Raw genomic sequence first — 27,050 nt, 5'->3', positions numbered from 1 at the left:
CTCAGCTCCTTACTCTATGTCCCAAGAGGCCCTTTGGCTGCACCTAAGGGAGGTGCTAACTCAATATGGGTGTTGGGGGGATAATTTGGAAGCCAGCATCTCCTTGGGGTGGGGGAAGATGAGTTCTTCTGTTGCATCAATCCCAGATTTCATGGGAGGCCCAGAGCCCAAAGACAGATAGTGGCACTGCAGGCCCGGGCTGGCTGTTGGATTACAGGCAGGGGGAAGGGCAGGGCTTGGCTTGGCACAGAGCAGGGCACAAGGCAGAGCTGGCTGTTGGGGTTACAGGCAGAGCAAACAGGGTTGGCTGTTGGGGTTACAGGAGGAGCGGGCAGGGTTGGCTGTTGGGGTAAGTGCAGGGAGCAGAGCACAGGGCAGGACTAGCTGTTGGGGTATGGGCAGGGCATAGGGCAGAGCTGACTGTTGGGGTTATGGGTGGGGCAGGCAGGGGGTAGGGCAGGGTTGGCTGTTGGGGTACAGGCAGGGGGCAGGACACAGCTGGCTATTGGGAGTATGGGAAGGCACAGGGCAGGGCTTCTTGAGAGGTTACAGGCAGGGCAGGGGACAGGGCAGGGTGGGCTGTTGGGGTTACAGGCAGGGCAGGGTTGACTGTTGGGGGTATGGACATGGCTGGCTGAGAGGTTACAGGCAGGGCAGGGTTGGCTTTTAGGGGGACAAGCAGAGGGCAGGCAGGGCAGGGCAGGGCATGGCTGGCTGTTGAGGTTATGGGCAGGGCAGGGCACAGGGCAGGACTGGCTGTTGGGTTACCAGGCAGCGGTTACAGCATTTGGGGCAGGGCCTAAGGTGAGAGCTGAGGGTTAAGCATTAACAGGTTTAAGGGTCTGTGAGAAGAGATGGGGGTTTAGCCCTCACCACACTCCAGATTCCAACTCCATTTCAAGGTGGTGAGGGAGGGGAGCCACACTGGTGCCACATGAGACTCCCAAGCCCCTCCCATTGGTGTCTACACTGCCTTCCCAACTGAGGCCAGTGGGTTATGTGGAGTCCCACACCTGCACCCAACTTCCTTCAACTGGTGCCACACCCCTCCATGCCCACTCCCTAGGTCTGTGCCCCCAGCCACTCATCGCCTGCCAGACATAGCTATTCTCCCAACCTTTCATCCTTGACCAGCAGGAAGGGGGGCACCTAGGCCACCAGCCCCCGAGAGCCCCAAAGGGAATGCCAGGAACTATACAGGTCCCCCAAAAGGACAGACACAGAGAGATGAGACAAGTGGGAGGGGGAGAGGTTTCCAGGTGAGACAATGTTAGGAGAGCGGGGGGGGGGGGGAGGTTATAGAGCATCCCAAACCTGGCACAGACGTCAGGAGAGCTAAGCTTCCATCTCGCACAGACCCCTAGGGGCCAACTGGGCCCTGGACCTTAGCACTGGCTCTCATGTGACACTGCTACTCATCTATTAAAGGGGCAGCGGGCCATGGGATATGGCTGGCAGAGTGCCAGGAATAGGACCCAGGAGTCCTGGTGCCCAGCCCCACCCTGATCCAATTATCAGCCCTCACTCCCTTCCCAGAGCCAGGGAGAGAACTGTCTCTGAGTCGTCCCCCCCCCCATCCTATCCAGATGTTTATCTCTGTATGCAAATAGAGTCACAGTGTGAAACAATTGGGTCTATATATATATATATATTGTCTGTTTTAATTCTCTGCCGATGGCAATAATATTTCTATGCAAAATAGTATTTTCTCCCCCCCCCACCTCCCCCCATAGGAAAGAGACCCCATTCGGCAAACCTGAAACAGTTCTGTGCCATGGGGTGATTCCCCCCACTCCACTCCCAAACCCTTCCTGGCATGGCAGCACTGGAGGAGAGGGGGTGGCGGCTGGCTGTCCTGGGGTATTACCTGCAGACAGCGCTGCCCTCCTGGCAGGTTATGGTCATTGCAAAGGCTGAGAAAGTTCATTTTGGGGACAGAATCCAGGAGTCCTAGCTCCTGTTGCAGCCCCATCCGCTGAAACCACTAGATCCTACTTTCCTTCCTGAGCTGGGGATAGAACCCAGCAATCCTGGCTCCCAGCCCCACTTTGTTCTTCCCACGATACTCAGCTATTCTCAGTCCTTGGAGAGGCTGCATACTGGGGCATACGTTGATCTGACGGAGAAGGTGGCAGGATCAGATGGTTCTGCTCTGTGCACTAATTGTGCCTCTGAGCTGAAATATGGGGTCCCCACTGCTCACTCCCTTCCTTCTCCCCATCTCTCTCCTACTTTCTGGGGCAGGAGGGAAAATTCATCACTAGCTGAATTAGCTACTCAGGCCAGATGCAGGAGATAGGTCTTTTTCTAGCAAGGATCCCAGCAGCCTGCTTGACTTTATATACAAAAAATAAAATAAATAAATAAGCATTGTCAGCATTAAGAATATGTCCCAAAGAAAATGCCAGTAACGAGAAATGAAAGGACTTTCTGACATCTCCCTCCCCGACCCCCCCCATCCCTCCCCCCAGTTTCATACAATCACGTACAGCCGCACCAAAATACTTGATATGACCCCGAAAAAAATATTCACAGAACGTCAAAAATTCCATTTGTTTCGTTCCCTCCCTAAGTCTCTTGTCCACCCACCCAGGCCCGGAAAGAAAAATATAAATTGCTGACCCAGCAAAATGCTATTTCTTTTTTTTTTTTTGTCATATTTTCCTGTTGATTTTGTTTTTAAAGCCACATCGTTCACCATGCGCCGAAAAGGAAGGAGCTTGACCATATCAAGAAATAAAGGGAATGTAAAAGAAAGGGTCCGCTCCATTTGGAAATGTCCGGGAAAAAATAATCGGCAAGACCATGTCTCTTTCTCGCTCCACAGAGCCACTGTTCCCTCCCGCATTAGTTTAAAAAGAAAGTTTCCCTTCTGCTTGGTAGAAAGATAAAGGAGGATAGTGGAGTGTTTTCTCCTGTGGCCCCAGCCAAGAAAGAAAGGAAGGAAAAAAAAAAAGAAGGCTCGAGAGGGGTTTTTTAAATCTGGTTTCCCTGCATTTTTCCTTCCACTCCGTTAAGTTTGTTTTTTCCCCATGGTGATCATCAAAATAATGCAACAGATCTGGTATGGATTTCACCTGTTTTGGTCTAAAAATAAACAGGGTCTAATTTGATCTCTGTCTGAAACAGCAGGTGGAATATTTTAGACCAATAAATCCTCCGGTTCCCTTCATTTTCCTGCCTCTGGAGAGGAATTTTTGTCCACCCCTCTCTTTGCTTCACGTATTTCAGTCCTTTAATTTCCCCTGCTCTCCCCCCAAATTCCCCGCTTTTCATTCTTTGCGCATCTCCTTGATTGGATCCCAGGTCCGGATCCCAGGGGTGGGAGGGGGAAGCAAATTGCCAGAAGAAGCGCAGACGTCACAAGCCAACATCTCCTGAAAAAATACAAGCATGCAGAGAGCGCTTTCCTCAAAGCGGATGGGCTGGTTGCAAAGAGATGGGAGCAGATCTTGGCTCGGAGCAGAGTTGGGGTGGGTGGGGAGCCAGGCGAGAGAAAACAAGAACGGAGAAGAAAGAAATAGACCAGATCCCATTCCCACCCCGAAACCTCCTCCCCAAAAAGCAACCACACGGCTCAATTCCGTTGTTTTGTTCTCCTGGGTCAGGCCACTGGGCGGCAGGTCCCGGTGCTCTGGAGTCCCCACAAGCTGGTTTCCTAAAGTCTCTCGCGGGCCGGTATCCATATGTATGGCCCGGAGAGCTCTTCAATAATCCGTTTGATTTTGTGGTAGATCTCCTCGAAGCTATCGCCTTCCACGATGGCTGGGGAAGGATGGCACAGGGTCATAGGCAAGAAGGGGAAACTCTGGGCAGATATTTTGGGAGACCCAGCTGGTGATGGAGAAGCCACCGAGGCTGGAAAAGCCCCCAAAGGCAAAATCCCTTCCCAGCCCCAGATCTGGGGACACCCAGGGTGACGCAGGAGTGAGACGTGCCAGCCAAGTGACTGGCAGGAAATATTTTCCCAGGACATGCCAGCTGCGGCTCCTGGCATCAGAACTAAGGTTCTGGTGAGCACCATTGGAGCTGGCTGCCTGGTCCCAGGAGCAGTGGCAACTGGTGACAGAAGAAGAAGGAGGGCACCGCCTCTGGCTCTCCCTGCCCCCTTGCTCTGCCTCCACTTCCCCACAATGCCTCTTTGGCACCGCTGGGGAGTGGTGCCGTGCTAGCTGCCTGGTTAGCACCTTCGCCACTGCCAGTGAGTGGAGGGAAAGGCGGGACTGCACCGGGCCCCAAGGCCCTCCCACCTTGGGGGGGTGCACAGCATTGCCTGTGTTCAGTGGCCCCAGGACGGACTGGTGGGGAAACCTACCGGAGAAACACTCTGTGAATTCTTGCTCCAGCTTGACAGCTCGATCGAAGGCTTTCCGCGCCTGCTCCTCCGTTATCCGCTTGCTGATTTCTCTGCAGGGGAGGAGATGGAGACACGCTCAGAGCCTGGTCAGATTTGCTCCCGCCTGCCCCGCGCCCAAGAAGAGCAATTAAAGCCCTTAGGAAGCTCAGTTCTACCTGATGGCTGCATGCCACCAATACACAGACTGCAGGATGCGTGTGGGCACCTGCCTGGGATGCATCCACTTGCCGCAGTGGCTGGGCCTGACCCCTAGAGGGAAGGTGCATGCTCAACCCACCTAGACTCTGCCCCCAACCAGCTCAGTCCTTACCCCCTTATCTCACCTAGACCCCACCCCCTCATGCCACACAGACCCCCTGACCATCTCAGATCCTGTCCTCTTGTCCCACATAGACCCGCCCGATCATCTCAGACCTCCCACAGCCCACCTAGACCACACCTCTGTGCCCATGGTGGAGGTGGGGGTTGTACTCACAGGATGTTCTCCAGCGACCGGGGCCGGATGAAGATGGCGATAGGGTGGAGCTGGGCAGCCTGGAGCCGCCGCACGGCATTGGCCGACACGTCCAGGATGCAGTGTTTGCCCTGGGCAGTGGGAGAGAAGTTCAGAAACCAGACATGGATGCCTCCCCTCATTGTTCCCTCGCTTCCTCCCCTCTGCTGTCATCCACCACTCAGGTCTAGAAGCCATCCCCCAGTGATGACCTGGATACTTCCCTCCCAGTCCAGTACCTGCTCGGCCACCTCACGGACGGACTGGACGCTGGTTCCATAGAGGTGGCTATTGTACTGCCCGGCCTCGATGAACTTGTGGCTCTGGATGTCCTTCTCCATCTTCTCCCGCGAGGCCACGAAGTGGTAGTCCCGCCCGTCCACCTCATACTCCCGCTTTGGCCGCGTGGTGTCTGGGGGGCAGGGAGAGGGGGCAGGGTCATAGCTTGGCCTGGCAGCATGGTGCCCCCTGCACTGCCCCTTACCATGCCCCCTGCAGCACCCCCTACCGCATAGTGCCCCTGCCCCTCCCCCACAGCACAGTACCCCTTGGGAGGACTCACGTGGGACGCAGGATCCAAATTTGTCGGGGAATTCAGAGAGCAAGTCGTCATTGGCTCGGTCCTTGGTAGGCCCCAGAATAATGATGGGGCGAGCGTAGTGCACTGGAGGAAGATAGAGCGGAGAAAGTGATTCTCTGTCCCCCTACAATGCTCCCTATGGGAACTCCCCCAAATCCCCCTGCTAGGAATTCCCCCTATACACAGACAATGCTTCCTGCTGGGAACGCCCCCCAGCACCCCGTGCTGGCAGCCAGCCATATTCTCACCTTCCATTTGCATGACAGTCTCGTAGCTCAGGACTGAGTCCTCACGACCTGCAGGGTGAGAATCCCAAAGAGTCATCGAGTAGGGGCTGTGGGTTGGGAGTGAGGGGCACTGGCAGGGCTGGAGGGAGCCCAGGGCGGGGCTGGCGGGGGCTGTGGGTCGGGAATGAGGGGCACTGGCAGGGCTGGAGGGAGCCCAGGGCGGGGCTGGTGGGGGCTGTGGGTCGGGAGTGAGGGGCACCAGCAGGGCTGGAGGAAGCCCAGGGCTGGGCTGCCGGGGGCTGTGGGTCGGGAGTGAGGGGCACTGGCAGGGTTGGGGGAGCCCAGGGCTGGGCTGGCAGGGGCTGCAGGCACTGGCAGGGCTGGGGTGAGGGATTTCCACAGACAGGACACTTTTATCCTACAGGAAGGAGAGGTAGGAAATAAAGGGACAGCTGGAAACAGAAGGAAGAGGTGACAGCAGGAGAGGAACCCACCTTGAGAGCCCGATCCTGGAACCCGATCCTGGAGTGGGGGGCAGAGAAAAAGAGCGAGAGAGAGAAAGAAAACCAGAGTGAGACAGACAAGGAGAGACAGAGAGAGAAAGGGTGTGTGGAGGGCTAGATAGAGGAGGGGGGATAGACAGACAATCAGAGAGAGAAAGGGTGTGTGTGGGGATAGATAGATAAATAGAGGGGGTGGGTGGGGATGGATGAATAGATAGAGAGGATGGGTGGGCAGAGATGGATGGATTGATAGATAATCAATTGCCCATGTCACCTTCCCTCTCTCTATCCACAAGGAGATCCAATCCAGCCTGTTTCTCATCCCTCCCATTCCATTCCCCCCCCAATATCCCAAAGCCCCTCCCTCAGAATAACCCCTCTCCCCAAAGATTCCCTCCATCCCTGGCATCAGTCCCAGCTCCAGTGCCTGCTGTGGAAGCTGTTTCCCATAGCACCCCTGGGGGTCTGGTGGAAGCAGCCCTGCCTCCTTGTGGGTTGCTACTCCATGGTTGTGCGAAGGGAGGGGCATGAACAATACACACGTGTACAAGTATGTGAGGAATGAGGGGGAAGTGGCCACAGGAGACCTGTGGGAGTGGCAATGCAATCAGAGGTGCTAGTATGCAGACATGGAAAGGGTTGTGCAAGACGAGTGTGCGAGCACTTGTTCTCCAGCCTAAGCCGGTTTAAGCAGGCGACACGCTTGCACTCCCAGGGATAGTGCACACGCAGGCCATTTGGGAATGCAAAGGTGCATTCTAGGCAAGTGTGCATGTGCACACACCAGAGCTCTGTCCCAAGCCAGCTGAGGAAAGCAGGCAGGGTTGTACATGCAGTCACGTGCACTGACCGAGCCGTGGAGGTGCCCATGGGGGGGGGGGATGTGTGTAGTCGTGGGCTGACGCCCAAAGACAGAGCACTCCAGGACTGACTCTGGCTTGGCATGCTCAGCTCTAACCCCGCCAGGTGTGTCGGGGGGGTGGAGGGGGGTGGGGAGTCACTCACCTTGGCCTTTAACCGCGTCCACTCCCGGCGCTCCACCCTACAGGGAGAGGGAAATTTAGAGGCAGCCCAGCCTCCTATGGCTCTGCCCCCACTGCTCTGCAGCCCCACCCCCTTCCCAAAGCTCTACCCAACCCCTCCCCACAACTTCGCCCCTGTGGCCCTTTACCTTGCTCTGCAGCCCCACCCCGAAAGCTCCACCCCTCCTCTTTGGCCCCTCTTAGAGAAAGAGCTTAGAAAAAGAGGAGACTAAGGGGAGGGATATGATAGAGATCTATAAAATCATGACAGGTATCGAGAAAGTAAATTAAAAAAGGTATTTACTTATTCCCATAACATAAGAACTAGGGGTCACCAAATTAAATTAATAGGTAGCAGGTTTAAAACAAGCAAAAGAACTGTCAATCTGTGGAACTCCTTGCCAGAGGATGTTGTGAAGACCAGGACTTTAACAGGGTTTAAAAAAGGAGCTAGATAAATTCATGGAGGACAGGTCCATCAATGGCTGTTAGTCAGGATGGGTAGAGATGGTGTCCCAAGCATCTGTTTGGGACACGGGTAACAGGGGAGGGATCATTTGATGATTCCCTGTACTGTTCATTCCCTCTGAGGGCACCTAACATTGGCCGTCAGAAGACAGGACAGTGGGCTACACGAACCTTTGGTTTGACCCAGTCTGGCTGTTCTTATATTCCTCCCTCACTCATCTGCTGCCCTTCTCTCTTCCATAGTCCTGCTCCAATCCCTCCCCACAACCTTTCCCCTGTGGCCCCTCCCTCTGCTCTACAGCCCTGTCCCCTTCGCAAAGCTCCACCCCCTCCCTGCCGGTCCCTCCCCCACTCCTTGGCAGTCCCTTCCCCTTTCCCCAACCCACCCCTCCTGCCCTGGCACCTTTCCCCCTTCCTACAATGCCCTCCCCATACCGTCTCTTGCTGGGCACGAAGCCGATCTCATCGCCTTCACTGTCGGGGTGCACCCGCCGCGCCTGCCACCACTCGTCGTCCGAGGCATCGACCACGTGCAGCACATCCCCGAAGCGGAAGCTCAGCGCCTGGCTCAGGAACCCACAGTCCTTTGTCTTGTCATAGTCAAACAGCGCCCTGTGGGGGTGGAGTGGTGGGTCAGACAACCCAGGAGTCCTGGCTCCCAGCCCCCCTGCTCTAACCCATTAGCTCTACTCCCCTCCCAGAGCCAGGGAGAGAACCCAGGAGTCCTGGCACAGCTCTTCCCCCTCCTGTAGAATCACTATGGCTGTATGCATGTAAACAGCCAGGCTATATCTACACTGGCATGATTTTCCGGAAATGCTTTTAACGGAAAAGTTTTCCGTTAAAAGCATTTTCGGAAAAGAGCGTCTAGATTGGCAGGACGCTTTTCCGCAAAAGCACTTTTTGCGGAAAAGCCTCCGTGGCCAATCTAGACGCGGTTTTGTGCAAAAAAGCCCCGATTGCCATTTTCACGATTGGGGCTTTTTTGCGCAAAACAAATCTCAACTGTCTACACTGGCCCTTTTGCACAAAAGTTTTGCGCAAAATGGACTTTTGCCCGAACTGGAGCAACGTAGTATTTCCGTAAAAAGCACTGATTTCTTACAGTAGGAAGTCAGTGCTTTTGCGGAAATTCAAGCGGCCAGTGTAGACAGCTGGCAAGTTTTTCCAGAAAAGCGGCTGATTTTCCGGAAAAACTGGCCAGTCTAGACACAGCCCCACAGTGTGAAACAACTGGGTAGACAGGCAGACAATATTTCTATGCAAAAATATTCTTTTCCTTCCCCCGAATTCAGAGACCCCATCTGCTAAACCAGATACCGCACCAGTCTGTGGGAGATAGAGGGTCTCTGGGGATTCTGTAGGGTTGGAGGTTTGTGGGAGGCCAGGGGAGTCTATGGGGGGCCAGTAGGGAGGGGAGCTCTGCAGAGGGGTCCATTAAGCACTCAGAGGGTCTGTGGGGGCTGGGGCTCTATAGGAAGACCCCATGGGGGCTGGAACTCCATAAGGGGGTCTGTGGGGCTGGGATTTCAGCTGTCTATGGGGGCTAGAAGGGAGGAGAGATTCAGGGGCTCAGAGGGGCTCTCTGGGGGCTGGGTGGGTCACTCACCGGATATAAAAGCCCCGCTTGGGGTTGCTGCGCAGTGAGGCGGTGCCAGACCCCAGGCTGCTGTTCATGAGCTGCTCCCGCAGGTCGTGGATTTTGGCCTCGAAGCGACTATACTCTGGAGAGGGGATGGGGGTATCAGGCAACACCTTGGTCCTCCCCCCTTGCAAACGTCCCAGCCACTGGCACCGCTAGCTCATCCTCCTATGTTCCCACTACACTACATGCTGCGGAGCTTCTTGACCTCACCCAAGCCCCTTCCTGTACCCCAATCCCTCATCCCCAGCCTCACCACACAGCCCAGAGCCCTCAGCTCCTCCCGCACCCCATCTACCATCCCAAGTTCTGAGCCCCCATTTAGAGATCTCACCCAGCCTCTCAGACCCACCCCACCACACTCTCTGTGCACAGAGTGACTTTCATTACGAGACTCATCACCTCCATAGTGCACATAACGAAAGCCATTCTGAACATAAATCTTAGAGAGAACGCGGCTGTCCTCCCGTGGGCCCTCCCTCGCTCTGCGAGGCTGGGTGAGATCTCTAAATGGGGGCTCACTCTGTCCCTCCAGCCACAACCACCGTTCTCCCACCCTCCATCCGCCCACCCAATGCCCCAATTATCCATCTGCCCGCCCAACTTTCATCTCTACCCTCCATACATCCATCTGCCCATCTTCTATCCTCACCCTCCATCCACCCACCCAGCACCCCAACTATCCATCCATCTGCCCTACCCTTCATCCTCACCCTTCATCCATCCACCCACCCAACACCCCAACTAACCACCCACCCAGCACCCCAACTATCCATCCATCTGCCCTACCTTTCATCCTCACCTTTCATCCATCCACCCACCCAACACCCCAACTAACCACCCACCCACCGCCCCAACTATCCATCCACCTGCTCAATTTCATCCTCACCCTCCATCTATCCACCCGCCCAACGCCTCGACTATCCATCTACCTGCCCAACCTCCATCCTTACCTTTTATCCATCTACCCAATGCCACAACTATCCATCCGCCTACCCAAACACCCCAACTACCCATCCACTCACCCAACGCTCCAACTATCCATCCGCTCACCTAATTTCATCCTCACCCTCCACCCACCCACCCAATGCCCCAACTATGTATCCGCTCACCCAACCTCCATCCTCACTCTCCATCCATCCACCCACCCAGTGAACATAAGAACATAAGAACGGCCGTACTGGGTCAGACCAAAGGTCCATCTAGCCCAGTAGCCTGTCTGCCGACAGTGGCCAGCACCAGGTGCCCCAGAGAGGATGGACCGAAGACAACAATCAAGCGATTTGTCTCCTGCCATCCCTCTCCAGCCTCTGACAAACAGAGGCCAAGGACACCATTTTATCCCCTGGCTAATAGCCTTTTATGGACCTAACCTCCATGAATTTATCCAGCTTCTCCTATCCATCCACCTGCCCAACCTTCATCCTCTCCCTCCATCCATTCACCCACCCACCCAATGCCCCAACTATCCATCCTCCTGCACAAGTTTCATCCCTTCCCGTCATCCATCCATCCACTCGCCCACTGCCTCAACTATTCATCCACCTGCCCAGCCTCCATCCTCACCTTCCATCCACCCATCCACCCACCCAATGCCCCAACTATTCATCTGCCCGCCCACCCTCCATCCTCACCCTCCATCCATCCACCCACCCAAAACCCCAACTATCCATTCACCTGCCCAATGCCCCAACTATCTACCCATCTACCCAACCTCCATTCTCATCCTCCACCCACCCATCCAATGCCCCAACTATCCATCCATCTACCCAACATCCCAACTACCCATCTACTCATCCAATGCCCCAACTATCCATCTGCCCACCCAGCCTCCATCCTCATCCTCCATCCATCCACCCACCTACCCAGTGCCCCAATTATCCGCCCACCCAGTGCCCCAACTATCCACCCACCAACCCAGCTTCCATCTCCACCCTCCATTCATCCACCCACCTAATCTGTCTATTCATCCCCCCACAGCTCTATCCTCACCCTGTGTGACATGTATCCATCCTCCTGCCCAACCTCCATCTGTACACCCAACAAACATCCCAACTCTCCATACACTCACCCAACTTTCATCCCCAGACTCTGTCCATCTATCCACCAAACCCCTCTATCCTCCACTCACAGAACTGCTATCCCCCATCCATTCAACCCCCCTCCCATCCCACTACGTGGCCATCCAACCTTCATGCAGCCCCTCATCCTTCCAGTGCCCACCCATTCACTCCAGACCTATTGGTCTCCCCATCTGAAGCCTACTGCTCCCTCCAGAGCCCCCATACGTGGGACATGCCTCCAATGCTGCCTCCCCCACCCTGTTGGGACTCACCATCAGGTTTATACTGGGCGATGATAGTCACCGTCTGGCCAGCATTTTTCAGTGCGATTGCAGCCTGTTCATGGGTTGCATTCCTGAGATCCACACCATTCACCTGCAGGAAGAGGGAACCCATGTCAGCAGGGTGGGGAATGAGGCACAGGGGCCTGTCCCATCTATGGGGTGCCAGCTCCCATCTAGCCCCAGGGCAGGGACTGGCTGGCTCAGAGGGGTGGGGAATGGGGCCTGTACAATCTAGGGGTGCTAGCTCCCATTGGCCCCAGGGCAGGGACTGGTTGGCTCAGAGGGGGCAAAAGGATCCTTACCGAGAGGATCTGGTCCCCTTTCCGCAGCTCCCCACTCAGGTCAGCTGGCCCCCCAGCTAGGATGAAGGAGATGAAGATTCCCTCGCCATCCTCTCCCCCAACAATATTGAATCCTAGGCCGGTCGAGCCACGGTGGATGATGATCCTGCGGGGTTCCCTGGGGGGTAGTGTGGGGATAGAGAGGTCAGGAACTCTGCTGGATAGGGGGCAATCACTAACAGACTCCTGCAATACCCCATCAACCAGCGTCCACAGTAGGAGAGGAAGATGCCCAGGATGATAAGATGTTTGAGGCTTCACTGTATGGACACTGTAGCTTACAGCATGCAGCTGAACGTCTTGTAGGGGCCGATAGCTTACCCATGCGGCTGTATGCTGGTGCACTGCTGCAACTTAGTATGTGTTTGCCTCATGCATGCTTACTTTGCATTACTCCTTGATCAAACAGAATTGCTAAGTTCCTATAGATTTATTCCTTATACCAACCTGGAATGAAATAGTTCAGATGCCCCTTAAGGAGGTTCTGACAACCCCACTAACTGATTTTGGCAAGCTAGCCAGGAGTAATGGACCTCCATAACCTGTAGCTTGCACAAGCACCTGTGCACATTTGCTGGTACATCTGTTCGCATGTAGGTGATGTGTACACCTAAAAATGCAGATAAGCTGGTGCACTTGTCCTTTAGCATGAGGCTGTAAGAGCTACACGGACGAGCAGCATACCTGTAACTTATCTACATGCTTGTAGCCTCTATAGGCACTGCTTACAGGATGTGGTCTCATATACATTGACACGCACTCTGGTTTGAAAACTTATACATCATGTGGATACTTGAACATTACATGGTAGCAGGTAGGTCATATGTGTGGCTGTATGTTAAATGTCTGCCTGTATATTCCATATGTGGCTGTATATTCTGCAAACACCTACACAGCACATGAGTACCTCACATAGTTGCCTGTTCATTATGTGCCCTCTGTATGTCACGAAAGCGTCTGTATTTTATGTGGATGCCCTATATCAGATAGATGCCTGCCTGTTATTTGTGCACCTGTGTGTCGTTTATATGCTTATGTGGCTGCACATTACCTGTGTGCCCGTCTCTTATGGCATGAGGCTGTGCATTACCTGTATGCCTGTGTGTTATGATGTATGGCTGTATGTAACCTGTATGCCTATGTGTCATGGCAAGTGGTTGTATGTTACCTGTGCACCTGTCATCTGTCAGTGTGTGGCTGTCCATTACTTGGGCACCTGTGGCATGTACATCTCTATATTTTGTCTTCACCTGTCCATCAGGTGCCTGCACTTCACCTGGACACCCAAGAAGAGGCCACAAAGGAAGTGATTGCTGCAAATCATATCCCCCATTCTAGTCTGTTGCCTTCCTCCCTAGGCAGGGGTGGGCAATAATTTTTGATGTGGGGCCACTCCAAGATTTTGCAAAGTGGTTGATGGCCGCACTCTTCCACGATATTAATGGAGGCGGTGCGGGGTCTGGGATGGAGGTTGGGTGCAGAAGGGAGGCTGGGGTAAGGGATTTCATTGTCCAGGTGCAGGCGGACCTGTGAGGTTGGGAAGGTGGCAGTTGTGACCTGGGGCATGGGATTGGGATGCAGGGGTTTGGGCTGTGACCTAGGGCAGAAGGGGATTGTGATCTGGGGCAGAGGACTGGGGTGCAGCATCTGGGAGGGAGTATGGGCTCAGGAAGGGGGCAGAGGGAGGGGCTCAGGTGCCAGAGGTGGACTCTGGCCGGGAGACTTACCAGTGAGACACCCGGCCAGCAGCCCTGCACGTTTCTGAGGCAGGAGTCTACCCCACCCTTGCACAGGCTGCAGGGCCATGTGCTCTGTGAATAAGAGCCTGAGGGGAGACGCTTTGTGCACTGCCTGTTCTTGAAACAGACAGCTCCCATTGGCCAGAAACTGACTAATGGGATTGTGCTGGGGGCGGGAGCAGCTCATAAAGCACTACTCCCCCCAGTTTGTGAAAAACAAACAACCCAGAAGCCGCTTTTCTGAGCAGCATGTGGGGGCAGGGCAAGGAGGGGAGTCTGCCTGAGGCTCCTTGCTGTGTATGCAGGCCCGATCCAGTGACTCAGCAGGACAGATATGGCCTGCCCTAGGAGGTAGCCATCAGCCCCCAGGGAATGGGCAGGGGTTTTGCTCACCTGGGTATGTCCTCTTCCCCCATCATCTCCTTGGGTATGGGGGAGTAGCGCCGGGGAGAGGTGGGGGTCATGGCTTGTGGGTAGTCAGTCCCCAGGTAACTCTGGTGGCTGATTTCATTGTCCAGGTGCTGGGAGTACGCTGTGGTGGGGAGTGATAAGGTGCGGTGTTAACACCTCAGATGAAGCCACCTTTGGTGCAGGAACCTGCCCAGCTCCTTGCAGTACAGCATCCCAGGGGTGGGTGGGCAAGAGGCGGCGAGTGGGCTAGATCCAGCCTGCCAAGCCACTAGATCCAGCTCACGGCTGCCTCGCTGAGACCCTTAAGCACAGTCCAGCTGCAGCCACTTTAAAGGCGTCTGTTCTATGCTTTGGATGCTGAGGGAGCAAGGAGGGAGGCTTTGTGTGCTGTCCTGCCCCCCAACAAAATCTCTCAGCTCCATTGGCCAGTTCCTGGCTAATAGGAGTTGAAAAACGTTGCTGGAGGTAGGGGCAGTCATTGAAGTGTCCTCCCATCCCAACCCTGCCCAGAGCAGAGCCATGTGGAGCAGCCTGCAACTGCAGCTCAGGTTCCTGCAGGGCTTCTGGTTGGAAGCCACCTAAGTAAGCTCCCCCCAGCCAGAGCCTGTCTCTGGCACTCACTCCCTCTTCCCCCCCAGACTACCTGCCCCAGTCCACCACACAAACCCTCTGCACCCCCTTCTCCCAGTTCACAAGTCCCTCCCAGACACTGTACCCCCTCCTACAGCCCTCCCTCAGGACAGAATCCTCCACCTGGACCCTGCCCCAGATTACAATCCCCTTCTTCACCCAAGCCCCCTCTCAGACTCCACACCCCTACTTGCAAGGGGAGAGCGCCCCCTGCTGAGCTCCCACCCCACTCCCTGCCCTACAGCGCCCTCCTGGGGCCAGCCCTGTCTGGCAGGGGAGAACACTCCTGGTAGCTCTCACAGGTGGTGATGTCGGGCGGGGCATAGGAGTCATTGAGGTACATGTTCGTGGGTTTCGCCACTTTCAGGTAGACGACATCATACGTGTTCTTCAGCGCGGCCACTGCATCCTCATGCATCACGTCCTCCAGGCTGACATTGTTTACCTGTGAGGCAGGGCAGTGAGGACGCAAGGTCAGACCCATCTACTCTCCATGCCCTGACTGGCCTGCTGGCTTTGGAAATATCCAGTGGCAGGGAGTCTCACAGGAAAATTCTGTCCTGGGGACACCCTCAACCAGCTCAGCACTCCTCACTCCACCAATAAGTGCCTCCCATTCAGTATCCTACCCTCAGGTAGGCCCCGCCCACTTAGATACCTCCTCTCTGCTGAGCCCCTCCCACTCAATCAAGTTCCTCCCTCTGCTTATTCCATCCCACTCTGCTAAGCCCCTCCTCCCTCAGCTCCTTCCCTTCCATCAGGCCCTGTCCAGCTCACTTCACTCAGTGATGCCCCTCTCACTTAGCTTTTTCTCACACGTAGGCCGCTCCCCCTCCAATAAGCCCCTCCCCTCTCAGCACCCTCCCTCCAGGGCCCCACCCCCAGGGTCTCCATTAACCTCTGCCTGGTTGGGGGGGACGACTCACCGCGAGGATCTTGTCCCCAATCTGGAGGCGTCCATCCTTGTGAGCAGCCCCCCCCTCGATGATCTTGGTGACGTAGATGCTGTTGTCCCCGGGGATATGCTGGTTGCCCACACCCCCTGCGATGCTGAATCCCAGACCTTCAGTGCATGGGGGGGGAAAAGGGATTCAGAGAGGGAGATTTGCTGGGGGGAAGGAGCAAGTGGATTTGGGGAGAGGCAGAAAGAAAGGTGGGGGGAGATCTGGGTGACCCCTGTGGGGAGATGATGGGGTTCGGAGGAATGTCAGGAAAGAAATGAGGGACCTCTGCATTCATGAGAGGGAGTGTCCGTGGGAAAACTGGGGGCTGTCAGGGTAGCATAGAGTGTATGGTGGGGCCCACTAGGGAGGGGAGTTCAGGGGGACCTCTAGCTCTGGGGTGAGTTGGTCCAAGACAGGTATCCAGGTGGGGGGGGTCTCTCAATGTGGGGAAGCAGGAGTCATTAAGGGGTTTGCTTTGAGGGTGCCTCAGAAGGGGAGCGGGATGTGTGTATGCACAATGGAGTCCCTGGTTCTGGGGAGGCCCCTGAGGATAGCAGCAGGAGGGAGTCTGGAGGATGCCTGGGCTATAGGGGTGACTGGTGGGACAGGAGATGAATGTGACCCACCGTTATGGGTGTCTCTCCAAGGAAGACGGGGGCTGTACTGACATCCCCAGCCATGAGAGGTCTCTCTGAGGAAGGGTCTTTCCACGAAACTTGGGGGGGGGGCTTTCTGGTGTATCCCAGCCCTGGGGAGCTTCAGAGGGCTGTTTGGGATATGGGGATGTCCCAAGATGGTTTAAAGGGGCTCCCCAGCCGCCTCTGACCTTTTGGCCCCTTGATGAGCTTCACCTCCATGACCTTTTCAGCCAGGGCCTTGCGCCGCATGACATAGAGACGCACAATGGAGCCAGCTTCCTTCAGCGCCTCCACCGCCGTGCTGTGCGTCACCTCCCGCACATCCACATCGTTCACAAACAGGATGCTATCGTTCACCCTGGCACACAGAAACAAGGTGAACTCAGGAGCTGAGGTGGTCATGGCACAAACTGGGGCACAGGTGGGAGAGTACAAGCATGCAACATGTGTACTGCAAGTCACTGTGTGACAAGTGCACCAAGAGTGCACGTGCAAGGAGGGATTGTACAATGAGCTACTGGGAGCATTTGCCATGGAGGACTGTGCAACAGGGGAGAAAAGAATGACTGTGCAAGGAGCACCTTGTGTGTGTGTCACGAGTGACTGGGGTACTGAGTGTGCAAAGAATGACTGTACAGCAAGTGATTGTGCAATGAGTGCTTGTGAGCCTCTGCAATGAGCGCGTGTGCAATGAGCTGTTGTGAGTGTCTACAATGAGTGATTGTGTAATGAGTGAGCCATGAACAATTGTGGCCTCATGCAATGAGTGACTGTGCATGAATGCCATGAAGTGGGGAATGAGTGTGCAAAAGGTGACTATACAGTTAGCAAGTGTGTGATGGGTGTTTGTGTAACGAGTGCGCAATGAATGATAGTGCAAAATGATTGTATGTTCCATGAGATGAGCGTGCAATAAGCTGTTGTACAGCAGATGACTGTGAGCATGTGCCATGAGTGACTAAGATGAGTGAGCACTGAGAAACAGTGCAATGAATAATTGTGAGTGGTGCCCCAAGAGTCTGAGTAGAGTGTGCAATGACCAACAGGTAATGAAAGATTGTGCAACAAATTATTGTGAGCATCAGCAATGAGTGACTCTGTAAGGAATGACAAAGGACAGTCCAAAATGAGTAAATGAGCAAAGAACAAGTGTGAGCACCTACTAGGACCACTGTGATCATGGGCAATGAGTGTGAGATGATTGATCATGTAATGCATTGTTATGAACATCTGCAATGAGTGATTGCACAATTGTAGGTGTGTGCTGTGAGCAACTTTGTAACGAGTGTGCAATGAGGGCTGGTGCTTGTGCAGTGAGGGATTGCTGATTCTCTGCAATGCTAACATTTGCCATGAGTGCTGATGTAATCAGTGTGCAAGGAGTGACTATGCAATGACAGATTGTGTAGCAAAGGACTGTGAGAGTCTGCAATGAGCAAGTGTGCTACGAGGGATTGTGAGCATGTGCCACCAGTGATTCTGCAATGAAGGATTGTGTAGAGAGCAACTGTGTGCATTTACAAATGAGCAATTGTGCACTGAGAAATTGTGAGCATCTGCTATAAGTGAGTTTGGGGTGAGTGACTGTGCAATAAACAATGGTGAGCATGTGCCATAAACAGTTAATTGTTCAATGAGTGACTGTGAGCATGTGTAAAGAGTGTGGGATGTGCAACAAATGCTTGTGTGCCTGCCATGAGTGACTGTTTAATAAGTGTGCAATAAGCAAGTGTGCAACAGACTGTGTGCAATGTGTGATTGTGCTACAAGTCACTGGGAGCACAAGCAATGAACAGCTGTGAGCATGCAAGGACCAATGTGCAAGAGGCAATTGTGATCTCATGCAAGGACTGATTGTGCAAGTCATTTTGAGCATGTGCAAAGAAAATTTAGCAAATCGGTTTGCATATGTGCAATTGTGAAAACGATTGTGCACATGTACTACCATTGTACATGTTGTTCTGAGCACAATGGAATGTGACTGTACAAGAGGTGGTGTGCATGTGTTCAGTAAACCACTGTGGGAGCAATAAGGTGTGTGTTTGTGTACATGTCCCAGGATTAGTGCAAGTAGTGAAAACATTCAATGAAAGATTGTGTGAGCAAGTGTGCACTCGTTTGTGCACATGACCTTACATCAAGGGTGTGCAAAAGGGCCTCCGCGGGCTGGATCCAGCCCGTCAAGTGGGTTGATCCCACCTGTGGAGGCCCTGCCGCTCCCCCGTCCCCAGGCCAATTAGGGACTGGGGGCGGGGGGAGGCGCTCAAAGCTTCCTCCGCTCTGCCAGGAACATGCAGCGCTTTGAAGTGCCACTCGCTCCTGGCAGGGTGGGAGGAGGCTTTGCATGCTCCCCGCCCCCAGGACCTTATTGGCTTGGGGGTGGGGGAGCACAGGAAGTCTCCTCCCACCGCCATGGGCATGGTGCTTAGTGGGAAGGGGAGGGCTAAAGGGGCTCCTCCACCCCCAGATCAATCATGGTCTGTGGATGGGGAAGCCTGAAGCATCCCAGCCCCACTCCTTCCTTTTGAGGCCCTGCCCCTTCCGGTGCGGCCTGGGAACACTTCAAACATTTTTTAAGCGGCCCCCAGCAAAATATTATTGCCCACCCCTGCCTTACATACTGAGTGTACAGGCTCACAATCACTTACATAATTGCTCATTGCCTCCCCCGCATTGCCTAGCTCTGACCCTCTCCCCCCCCACGAGTACCTGAGCCGGCCATCCTGAGCCGCTGCTCCCCCTGGGATGATTTTGGTGATGAAGATGCTGGGGTCATCCCCAATGTGGGGGTTGTCCGTCCCCCCAGCAATGCTGAACCCCAGCCCGGAATTACCCTGCAGGAGACACCCCCAAAACCTGTCAGTCCCTCAGTCTGGGCTAGGAGGGGATGCGGGTCGGGAGTGAGGGGCACCAGCAGTGCTGGAGGGATCCCAGGGCCGGACTGGCAGGGGCAGTAAGTTGGGAGTGAGGGGCACCAGCAAAACTGCAGGGAGCCCAGAACTGGGCTAGCAGGGGCTGTGGGTCAGGAATGAGGGTCACCAACAGCACTGGGGGGAGCCCAGGGCTGGGCTGGCAGGGGCTGTGGGTTGGGAGTGAGGGTCACCAACAGCACTGGGGGGAGCCCAGGGCTGGGCTGGCAGGGGCTGTGGGTTGGGAGTGAGGGTCACCAACAGCACTGTGGGGGAAGCCCAGGGCTGAGCTGGCAGGGGCTGCAGGTCAGGAGTGAGGAGCACCGGCAGGGCTGGGGGAACACAGGGCTGGGCTAGCAGGGGCTGCAGGTCAGGAGTGAAGGCCGCCAGCACAGATGGGGAAGAACAAGGCGGTGTCTGCCTCTGGGCTGCGTTACACTGAAATTCACCCACAAGAAGACGGAACCGCGGAGCCTCACCCGTTCCAACGTGATTTCTTCATATTCCATCTCCCCCTCTGTCCCGTTTACCTAGATGTAAAGAGGCGGGGGAGAGGCATGTGAGAAGAGGGCCCCACATGGCAGAACAAAGGACAAAGCACAAAAGGATGAATGGAGAGAAAGAAAAGAACCGACAAACACAAGAGAGATGAAGGAATAAACGCAAAGCTTCAATGAAAAGATAGAATAAAAGAAAGAACCCAAGAGAGACCCAGATTTATTTGCCTGTATCACACAAGATCTAAGGTCATCCCCTAGATTAACCTCCCAGGGGGGCTCTGTGGGGATCTTCTGCCACACAGAGCCCCCCTGCAACCTGGAAAATGGAGTGAAAACTCCAGACAGGAGTCTCTGCTCAGCAAAAGTGGGGCCGGAGGTGAATTTGGGAGGATGTTTCAAGGGGGTCAGATGGAGGGCTGGGGGGGGGGGAGAAGTTTTGGGGAAGGGAAAGATTGGGGAGAGTTTGGGGTGGGCAGGGGGAAGGCTGGGGAATTGGGGTGACTTGGGGAGAGCGGAAGATGTGGGGGGATTTGGGGAGATGGCTCTCAGTGATCAACGTACATCTGGGAAGAAGTTGCATCCATTTAGAAATGAGGTGCCCCCCCACAGCTCTCCAAGACCCTCTGCCCCCCCCCCACACACATTTGGCTACTCACATATGCTGGTGCCTCCAGTGTGTCCGTATTGACGATGACAGGAGGAGAATTCGCCTACAGAGAAGGAGGAGGAGACAAAAACAGGTGACCCCAGTATGAAACTGGAGGCAGCTAAGCAACTTGCCCATTGCACCACCCCGGGATGGACCATCAGCCCCATGAAATAACAGCTCTCCCCATGGAGGTAAGATACCCGTGGACAGGAATCCAAGTCTTCCCTCCTCCCCACCCCCACTTGGCCTTCTATTCACAGTGAGCCAGCACTTCCTGTCCCCCAAAAATGGCTGGGTGAAACATGGGAGCCTTTGGGCAGAGAAGGAAGATTCCCCCAAATTTATGCTGAGTCCCAAAAGTAGCCTCACACCTGCAGGGCTGGAGTCCCCATGGCAGATGGTGGCAGCACCCCAGCATGTCCAACCAAACTCTGAAAGAGACCCAGTCTCCCCAATAATGAAACCCATTGAGCCCCCAAAATGGGACCCTCTTAAATGTCACCCCCAAAACGATACAGCAGCCCTAAAGTGCCTGAGGTTCCCTCCAAGAATGCCGAGGGAACCCCTAAATCACAATACAAAAGCAGCACACCCAAAATTCATGTGACCCTCCTGCATATGTCTCTGCCAAAGCATCACCCCAAATATTCACCTAAACTCCTAAACCAGCACCCTAGCAGCACCCCAAATTCCACGACACTAAACTGACAACCTCAAGACACCCGCTATGCCCCAAACTCGACACCCGCTACACTTCAAGCTAAAATTCAAACATTGCATTTCATCCCATAGCAGTAGGTCTGGACTGAGGGGCACTGTCTGGACTGAGGGGCAGGGCTGGGCTAGCACTATCACTCTGTATAAAGGATCACCTCACCCCAGAGGTGTCTGCATCTCAGTCCAAGGGAGGGGGAAATGGCCACTTTTGTTCCTTAGCGACTTTCCCAGCGTCCCCCGCCCTGCTGTCTGCCTCGGCAACGGTAACCATGGTGATGGCAGGGAACTGGGACCAAGTACCGCAGGGGGAGGCCGTTGTCCTGGCAACAAAGGGAACTGCTACAGTTCCTGATGCTCTGGTCTGGTGGTTGTGTCCACTGATCAAAAAGGCCAGTTTTTCAGGGGAGGGAAGGATAGAGCACAAGGCTCATCCCCTCTAGAGGGCGCTGGATCCCACCCACCCCAGAGCAGAGACTGGCCAACTTGCAGATTGCCCTTCACTCCCAACCCACAGGCCCTGCTAGCCCAGCCCTGGGTTTCCTGGTGCCACAGTTTGGTCAGCTGCCAGCCCTCTGAGAGCCACCTTGCATCAACTGGGCTTACCTGGAAGATTACATTTTTTTCCTTTTCAATATTTCCTGCCCTCAATGTATAGGCAATTTTGCTGGAGGAACAGAGGATGCTGGGAAATTTGCACAATAGATTTTATCAGCTTCCCACACCTGGCAACCCCAACCTTTTGCCTGAGGCCTTGTCCTCAATTTCTGTCTGTGCTGTCCAGCCTCCCTCCCACTCTAACTACTAATCTCTACTTCCCTTCATATCTGCAGTCCCTCCCTGCAGGAGGCTGCATTTTGAAGCTCCAAGTAGAAGAGAGAGGAGAAATTGTAAATGCATGATGTTCCTAACGGAGGTTTCAAATCAATTATTCAGCACTGCTAATGATTCTACCTTGTTGCTCTCCAACCAAGCTTGGCTTTTATCTGGTAAAGCAGCTAAAAATACTTTAGCACCACCCCAGAGGTGGCTGCATTTCAGTCCAGAGTAAGACTTCCTGAGTTCTATCAGTGGCCCTCACTCCCACCCACAGCCCCTGCTAGCCCAGACTTGAGCTCTCCCGAGCTCTGCCAGTGCCTCTCAATTCCCCCACCAGTTCCTGTAGTGAGGCAATTAAGAGCCTTTAATCAGCTAAATGGGACAGCTTGGCTGCAGGGTCCCAGAGGGCCACATATCTGAAGCTGGGGGCAGGGAGTCTGTAGTGCTACCTGCATTCAGGTTTTGGATGCAAGAACAACTGCAGGGGGTGCTGTGGGGCAGGGAGCGGGGTGGGGGCTCAGCAGGGGGCACGCTCCTCTGGCAGGCAGGGCTGGCTGTAGGGCGGCGCTAGGGGGCGCTAGGGGGGCAGGGAGCGGCGCGGGGGTTCAGTCGGGGGTGCTCGCCCCAGGCCATGAACCAAAGCGTCCGGGCCAGATCTCCCCCAAACGCTCCCCCTCTCCACCACCAGCTACAATAGTTAACCCTTGAGTAATGAATCGCACACATGGAGCCCCGCCCCCGCTCCCATTCATCAACAGGGACAGTGGCGTCAGGTATCCATTCCCCATTACGTCATGACTGACGCCCCCGCTTCTGCTCCATTCATTACTCCTCACTCCCGACCCACAACCCCTGCTAGCCCAGCTCTGGGCGCCCCCCAGCTCCGCCGGTGCCTCTCAGTTGCAGCCCCCCCCCAAATTACCACCCACCTCTACTTCCCCGGGACCTCATGGTCCTCCCACCTCCCTACTTTCCCCCCAAACTTTTCCTGTCCTCCTGTGCCCCACTCTAGCCTCCGTTCTCCCTCAACCCCCCCACATCCCGTGTCTGTCCCCCCATCTCCCTGCCCCCCCAGCCATCAGCCAGTCCCGTTCCAGCCCCCTTTCCTGCCAGCTCGTCTCTTCCTTATCCCATCTGCCCCCCGTCCCCCCCCCCCGTACCGTGGCCCGGCCCCGCAGCCGCTGGCCCCGCCGCACGTTGTTCAGCAGCCGTCGGCCCATCTTCTTGGCGTACCAGACCGACACGAACATGGCCCCGGCCCGCTGCAGCCCGGCTCCCCGAGGGGCAAAAGAGCGGGGGAGGGGAGCTAGATCTTCCCGCCTCCACCGGCCGCCCCCCCGTTTCCCCCCGCGCTGCAGGGACCCTCCTGCTGCTGCCCTCGACAGGCAGGATTCCCCCCCAACTGCCTCCCGCTGCTGCAGGGCTCCCCCGCTGCTTCCCCTCCCCCGATCAGCGGACAGGGACAATCGCTCCGAGGAGGAAGCGATTTTTTATCCCTCCACCACCAGCGGCCGAGGCTTCCCCCCCAACTCCGAGGCCCCTTCCCCCATCCCGAGTCCCAGCCGGGGGCCGGAGCGAGCCGCGGATCGCGCAGGAATCGTCCCCCCGCGTCTGACGGAGACACCAGCCGGGCGCAGGATTGGGCGACGGAGCGGGCGGGGGAGGGAGGCCGCTCCCCCATCCCCCCACACCACGGCCACCCTTCCCCTCTCGCTAAGGGAGAATCACAGCCTGGGTCGCCCCCCATCCTGCCGGTGCCCCTTACTCTCGACCTGCAGCCCCACGTCAGCCCTGGCCCTCCCCAGCTCTGCCGGTGCCCCTCACTCCCTACCCGCAGCTCCTGCCAGCCCAGCCCTGGGCTCTCCTAGCCCTGCCGGCAACCCGCAGCCCCAAGCTGCAATTTCAGAGCTCCCTCCCCCCACCGCTGAGATGCAAGCACGTCTGTAGTGGGGCGCCGTACATGTTTAACAGCCCCCAGCACTGCTGCCAGATTATTTGGGACAGGAAGTGAAGGATGGTTCTGTCTCCCACTGACACAGAAGGGAGGGGGACAAGTCAGAACAGTCTGACCAATGGGGGAATAAAGCCCGAACACCGGGGTCCTGGGGACATTAACTGAAACTACAAAGACAAGTGCTCAGTAAGAGCAATGGGGGCAGGGAGCCAGGACTCCTGATTTCTTTCCCCAGCTCTGGGAGGAGAGTGGGAGCAGGTGAATTAGAGCAGGGGCTGGGAGCCACAGCTCCTGGGTTCTAGTCTTCTACATGTGCCTCAGTTTCCCCCCTGGGCGGTATTTAACCCCATCCACTGGCGTCAAGGTGTCGTACTCAGACGAGGCCACGCGGTGGCGCCAAAGTCCTGCAGGTAGCTGCTTCCGGCATCGCACCATTTCACACAGAGCCTTAAAGGCACAGGTTTCGTGTACTTTGGGAGGAGGGGCAGGGCGCCAGCTAGGGAGGCTGTGAATGATGGGCGGGAGGGGGGAACAGGAAAGGGAAGGGGAGAAAGAGAGAAAGAAAAGTCTCCCCAGTATGACTACAGGAATGGAAAGAAGAGACCTGGGAAATGACAAAGTGAAAGCAGAAATAAGGGCCAAAAGAAGCCTTTGATTCAGGGGGCGGAACAGAGGAATGAAAGAAGGAACAGAACCATCAATAAAACAGGGCAGAAGCAGCCAAATGGCTGGGGGATGATAAACACAAGGAAAGAGGAAAGCACTGTCAGATAAGGGTATGGAAAGACACCAACAGGGGTAATGCTGATAGGGGGTAACATCAATAGGGGTAACAACAACAGGGATGACACTGAAGGGGGTAATACCGATGGGGATGATGCTGACAGGGGTAACACCAGTAAGGGATGACATTGACAGGGGGTAACACTGACAAAGGGGTAACACCAACAGGGGATAATGCTGACAGGGGTAACACCAATGAGGAATGCCAACAAGGATAACACTGACAGGGAGTAATACCAATGAGGGATAACGCTGACAAGGGTTAACACTGATGGGGATAATGCTGACGGGGTAACACCAACAGGGATAACAAACGGAATAATGCTGACAAGGGGGTAACACTGATGGGGATAATGCTGACTGGGGGTAACACTGATGAAGGATAACACTGACAGGGGGTAACGCCGATGAGGTATAACACTGAAAAGGGGTAACACTGATGGGGATTATGCTGACGGGATAACGCCAATGAGGGATAATGCTGACAAGGGGTAACATTGATGAGGAATAACACTGTCGGGGGGTAACATTGAAGGGCTGCGTCTACACTGGCATGATTTTGCGCAAATACTTTTAACGAAAAAGTTTTTCCGTTAACAGTATTTGCACAAGAGAGCGTCTATACTGGCATGTGCCTTTGCGCAAAAACATCCGTGCCAGTGTAGACGCTCTCTTGCGCAAGAAAGCTCCGGTGGCCATTTTAGTCATCAGGCTTTCTTGCGCAAGAAATTAACGTTGCTGTCTACACTGGCCTTCTTGTGCAAGAATACTTGCGCAAGAGGGTTTATCCTTGAGCGGGAGCATCCGAGTATTTGCACAAGAAGCACTGATTTAATACAGTAGAACATCAGAAATACTCGCGGCCAGTGTAGACGGGCGGCAAGATTTTGCGCAAAAGCACACAAAATCTTGCCAACGTAGACACAGCCATGAGGAATAACACTGACAGGAATAATGCCGATGAGGGATAATGATGACGAGGGTAACACTGATGGGGATAATGTGGATAGGGAGAACACCAACAAGGGGTAATGCTGACAGAGATAACACCAATGGGGAGAACACTGATGAGGAGAATGCTGACAGTGGATAACTCAGATGGGGTAACACCCATAGGGAGAATGACAGGAGTAACACCAACAGGGATAACAGCAATACTGACGGGCTGTGTCTACATTGGCACCCTTTTCCGGAAAAGGGATGCTAATGAGACAAGTCGGAATTGCAAATGCCGCGGGGGATTTAAATATCCCCTGCGGCATTTGCATGAACATGGCTGCCGCTTTTTTCCATCTCGGGGCTTTGCCGGAGAAAAGCGCCAGTCTAGACGGGATCTTTTGGAAAATAAAGCCTTTTCCAGAAGATCCCTTATTCCTCTTAAAATCAGGAATAAGGGATCTTCTGGAAAAGGCTTTATTTTCCGAAAGATCCCGTCTAGACTGGCGCTTTTCTCCGGCAAAGCTCCGAGCCAGAAAAAAGCGGCAGTCATGTTCATGCAAATGCCGCGGGGGATATTTAAATCCCCCGCGGCATTTGCAATTCCGACTTGTCTCATTAGCATCCCTTTTCCGGAAAAGGGTGCCAATGTAGACACAGCCACGGGGTTACATTGATGGGGATAACTCAGATGTGGGAGAACACCAGCACAGATGGGGATAAAACCATCGGGGATAACAACGCCAGGGGATAACACGGATGGGATAACAGCAACCGGGGTAACATTGAAGAGGATAACACGGATGGGGGTAACACTGATGGGGATAAAAGTGATGGGGGTAATATCGACGGTGGATAACATGGACAGGAGTAACACCAACATGGGTAACACCAACGGGGGTAAAAGTAAGGGACAAAAAGGGGTGGTAATGGAAGGAGAAAATGAGAGAGGGAGCAAAGGAAGGACTGGAGGAATGGTGCGAGGAGATGGAAGTGGCTGAAAGTTGAAGCACAGAACTAATGAAGGAATAAGGGAAAGTATGTAACCAATACAGAAGAAATAAATTTGGGGCCAGGGCAGGGGGAAAGGATGTCTTATCTCCTCCCCCCCCCCAACAGCCCTGCCTGCCAGGGGAGAGCACCCCCTGCTCAGCCCCGGTCCCACAGCGCCCCAAGGGGCTGTGTCAGTGTCTTGCCCTTTGCTAGCCCTTGTCTGGGCAGGTTCCGCAGGGCTGTTAATTGGATTGTAGCAGGAAGGGATTAAAGCTTTGGGAGGCTGGGGCAGCTACATAAGGGGATCAGAAAGGACATGTGAGAACACTTCCCGCCTGCCCTACCAGAACCCCTCACTCCCAACTCGCAGCCCCTACCATCTCAGCCCCGGGCACCCCCATCCCTGCTGACCCCCAATAGGCTGAGTGCCTCCTGGGTTGTTGTCATTATG

General features: G+C 54.9%; 1 protein-coding gene across 8 annotated transcripts in view; it reads right to left on the bottom strand.

The window, feature by feature from the left end:
• Positions 1-1,711: 1,711 nt before the first annotated feature.
• Positions 1,712-27,050, bottom strand: part of DLG4 (discs large MAGUK scaffold protein 4) — an 81,457-nt gene continuing 56,118 nt past the window's right edge. For 6 of the 8 annotated variants that reach the window (XM_075907634.2, XM_075907637.2, XM_075907633.2 and 3 more), the window contains exons 3-21: positions 20,408-20,461; positions 19,731-19,781; positions 19,052-19,176; positions 16,531-16,700; positions 15,687-15,823; positions 15,061-15,205; positions 14,113-14,251; positions 11,942-12,098; positions 11,628-11,730; positions 9,260-9,374; positions 8,086-8,262; positions 7,166-7,202; positions 6,152-6,179; positions 5,679-5,726; positions 5,413-5,514; positions 5,090-5,262; positions 4,833-4,942; positions 4,316-4,407; positions 1,712-3,765 (exon numbers count right to left, since the gene is read on the bottom strand). In XM_075907634.2, coding sequence (XP_075763749.1) covers positions 3,659-3,765; positions 4,316-4,407; positions 4,833-4,942; positions 5,090-5,262; positions 5,413-5,514; positions 5,679-5,726; positions 6,152-6,179; positions 7,166-7,202; positions 8,086-8,262; positions 9,260-9,374; positions 11,628-11,730; positions 11,942-12,098; positions 14,113-14,251; positions 15,061-15,205; positions 15,687-15,823; positions 16,531-16,700; positions 19,052-19,176; positions 19,731-19,781; positions 20,408-20,461 — 2,070 coding nt within the window. In that variant the 3' untranslated portion in view covers positions 1,712-3,658. Of the gene's footprint in view, positions 3,766-4,315; positions 4,408-4,832; positions 4,943-5,089; positions 5,263-5,412; positions 5,515-5,678; positions 5,727-6,151; positions 6,180-7,165; positions 7,203-8,085; positions 8,263-9,259; positions 9,375-11,627; positions 11,731-11,941; positions 12,099-14,112; positions 14,252-15,060; positions 15,206-15,686; positions 15,824-16,530; positions 16,701-19,051; positions 19,177-19,730; positions 19,782-20,407; positions 20,462-20,771; positions 22,802-23,093; positions 23,960-27,050 lie in introns of those variants that run through there. The other 2 variants (XM_075907638.2, XM_075907639.2) reach the window with 2 other exon arrangements.

The sequence above is a fragment of the Pelodiscus sinensis genome, chromosome 22 (genome assembly GCF_052426305.1).
Source record: "Pelodiscus sinensis isolate ZL-2025 chromosome 22, ASM5242630v1, whole genome shotgun sequence".
In the NCBI taxonomy this organism is placed as follows: Eukaryota; Metazoa; Chordata; order Testudines; family Trionychidae; genus Pelodiscus; species Pelodiscus sinensis.
This window is presented reverse-complemented; position numbering and strand designations above follow the sequence as displayed.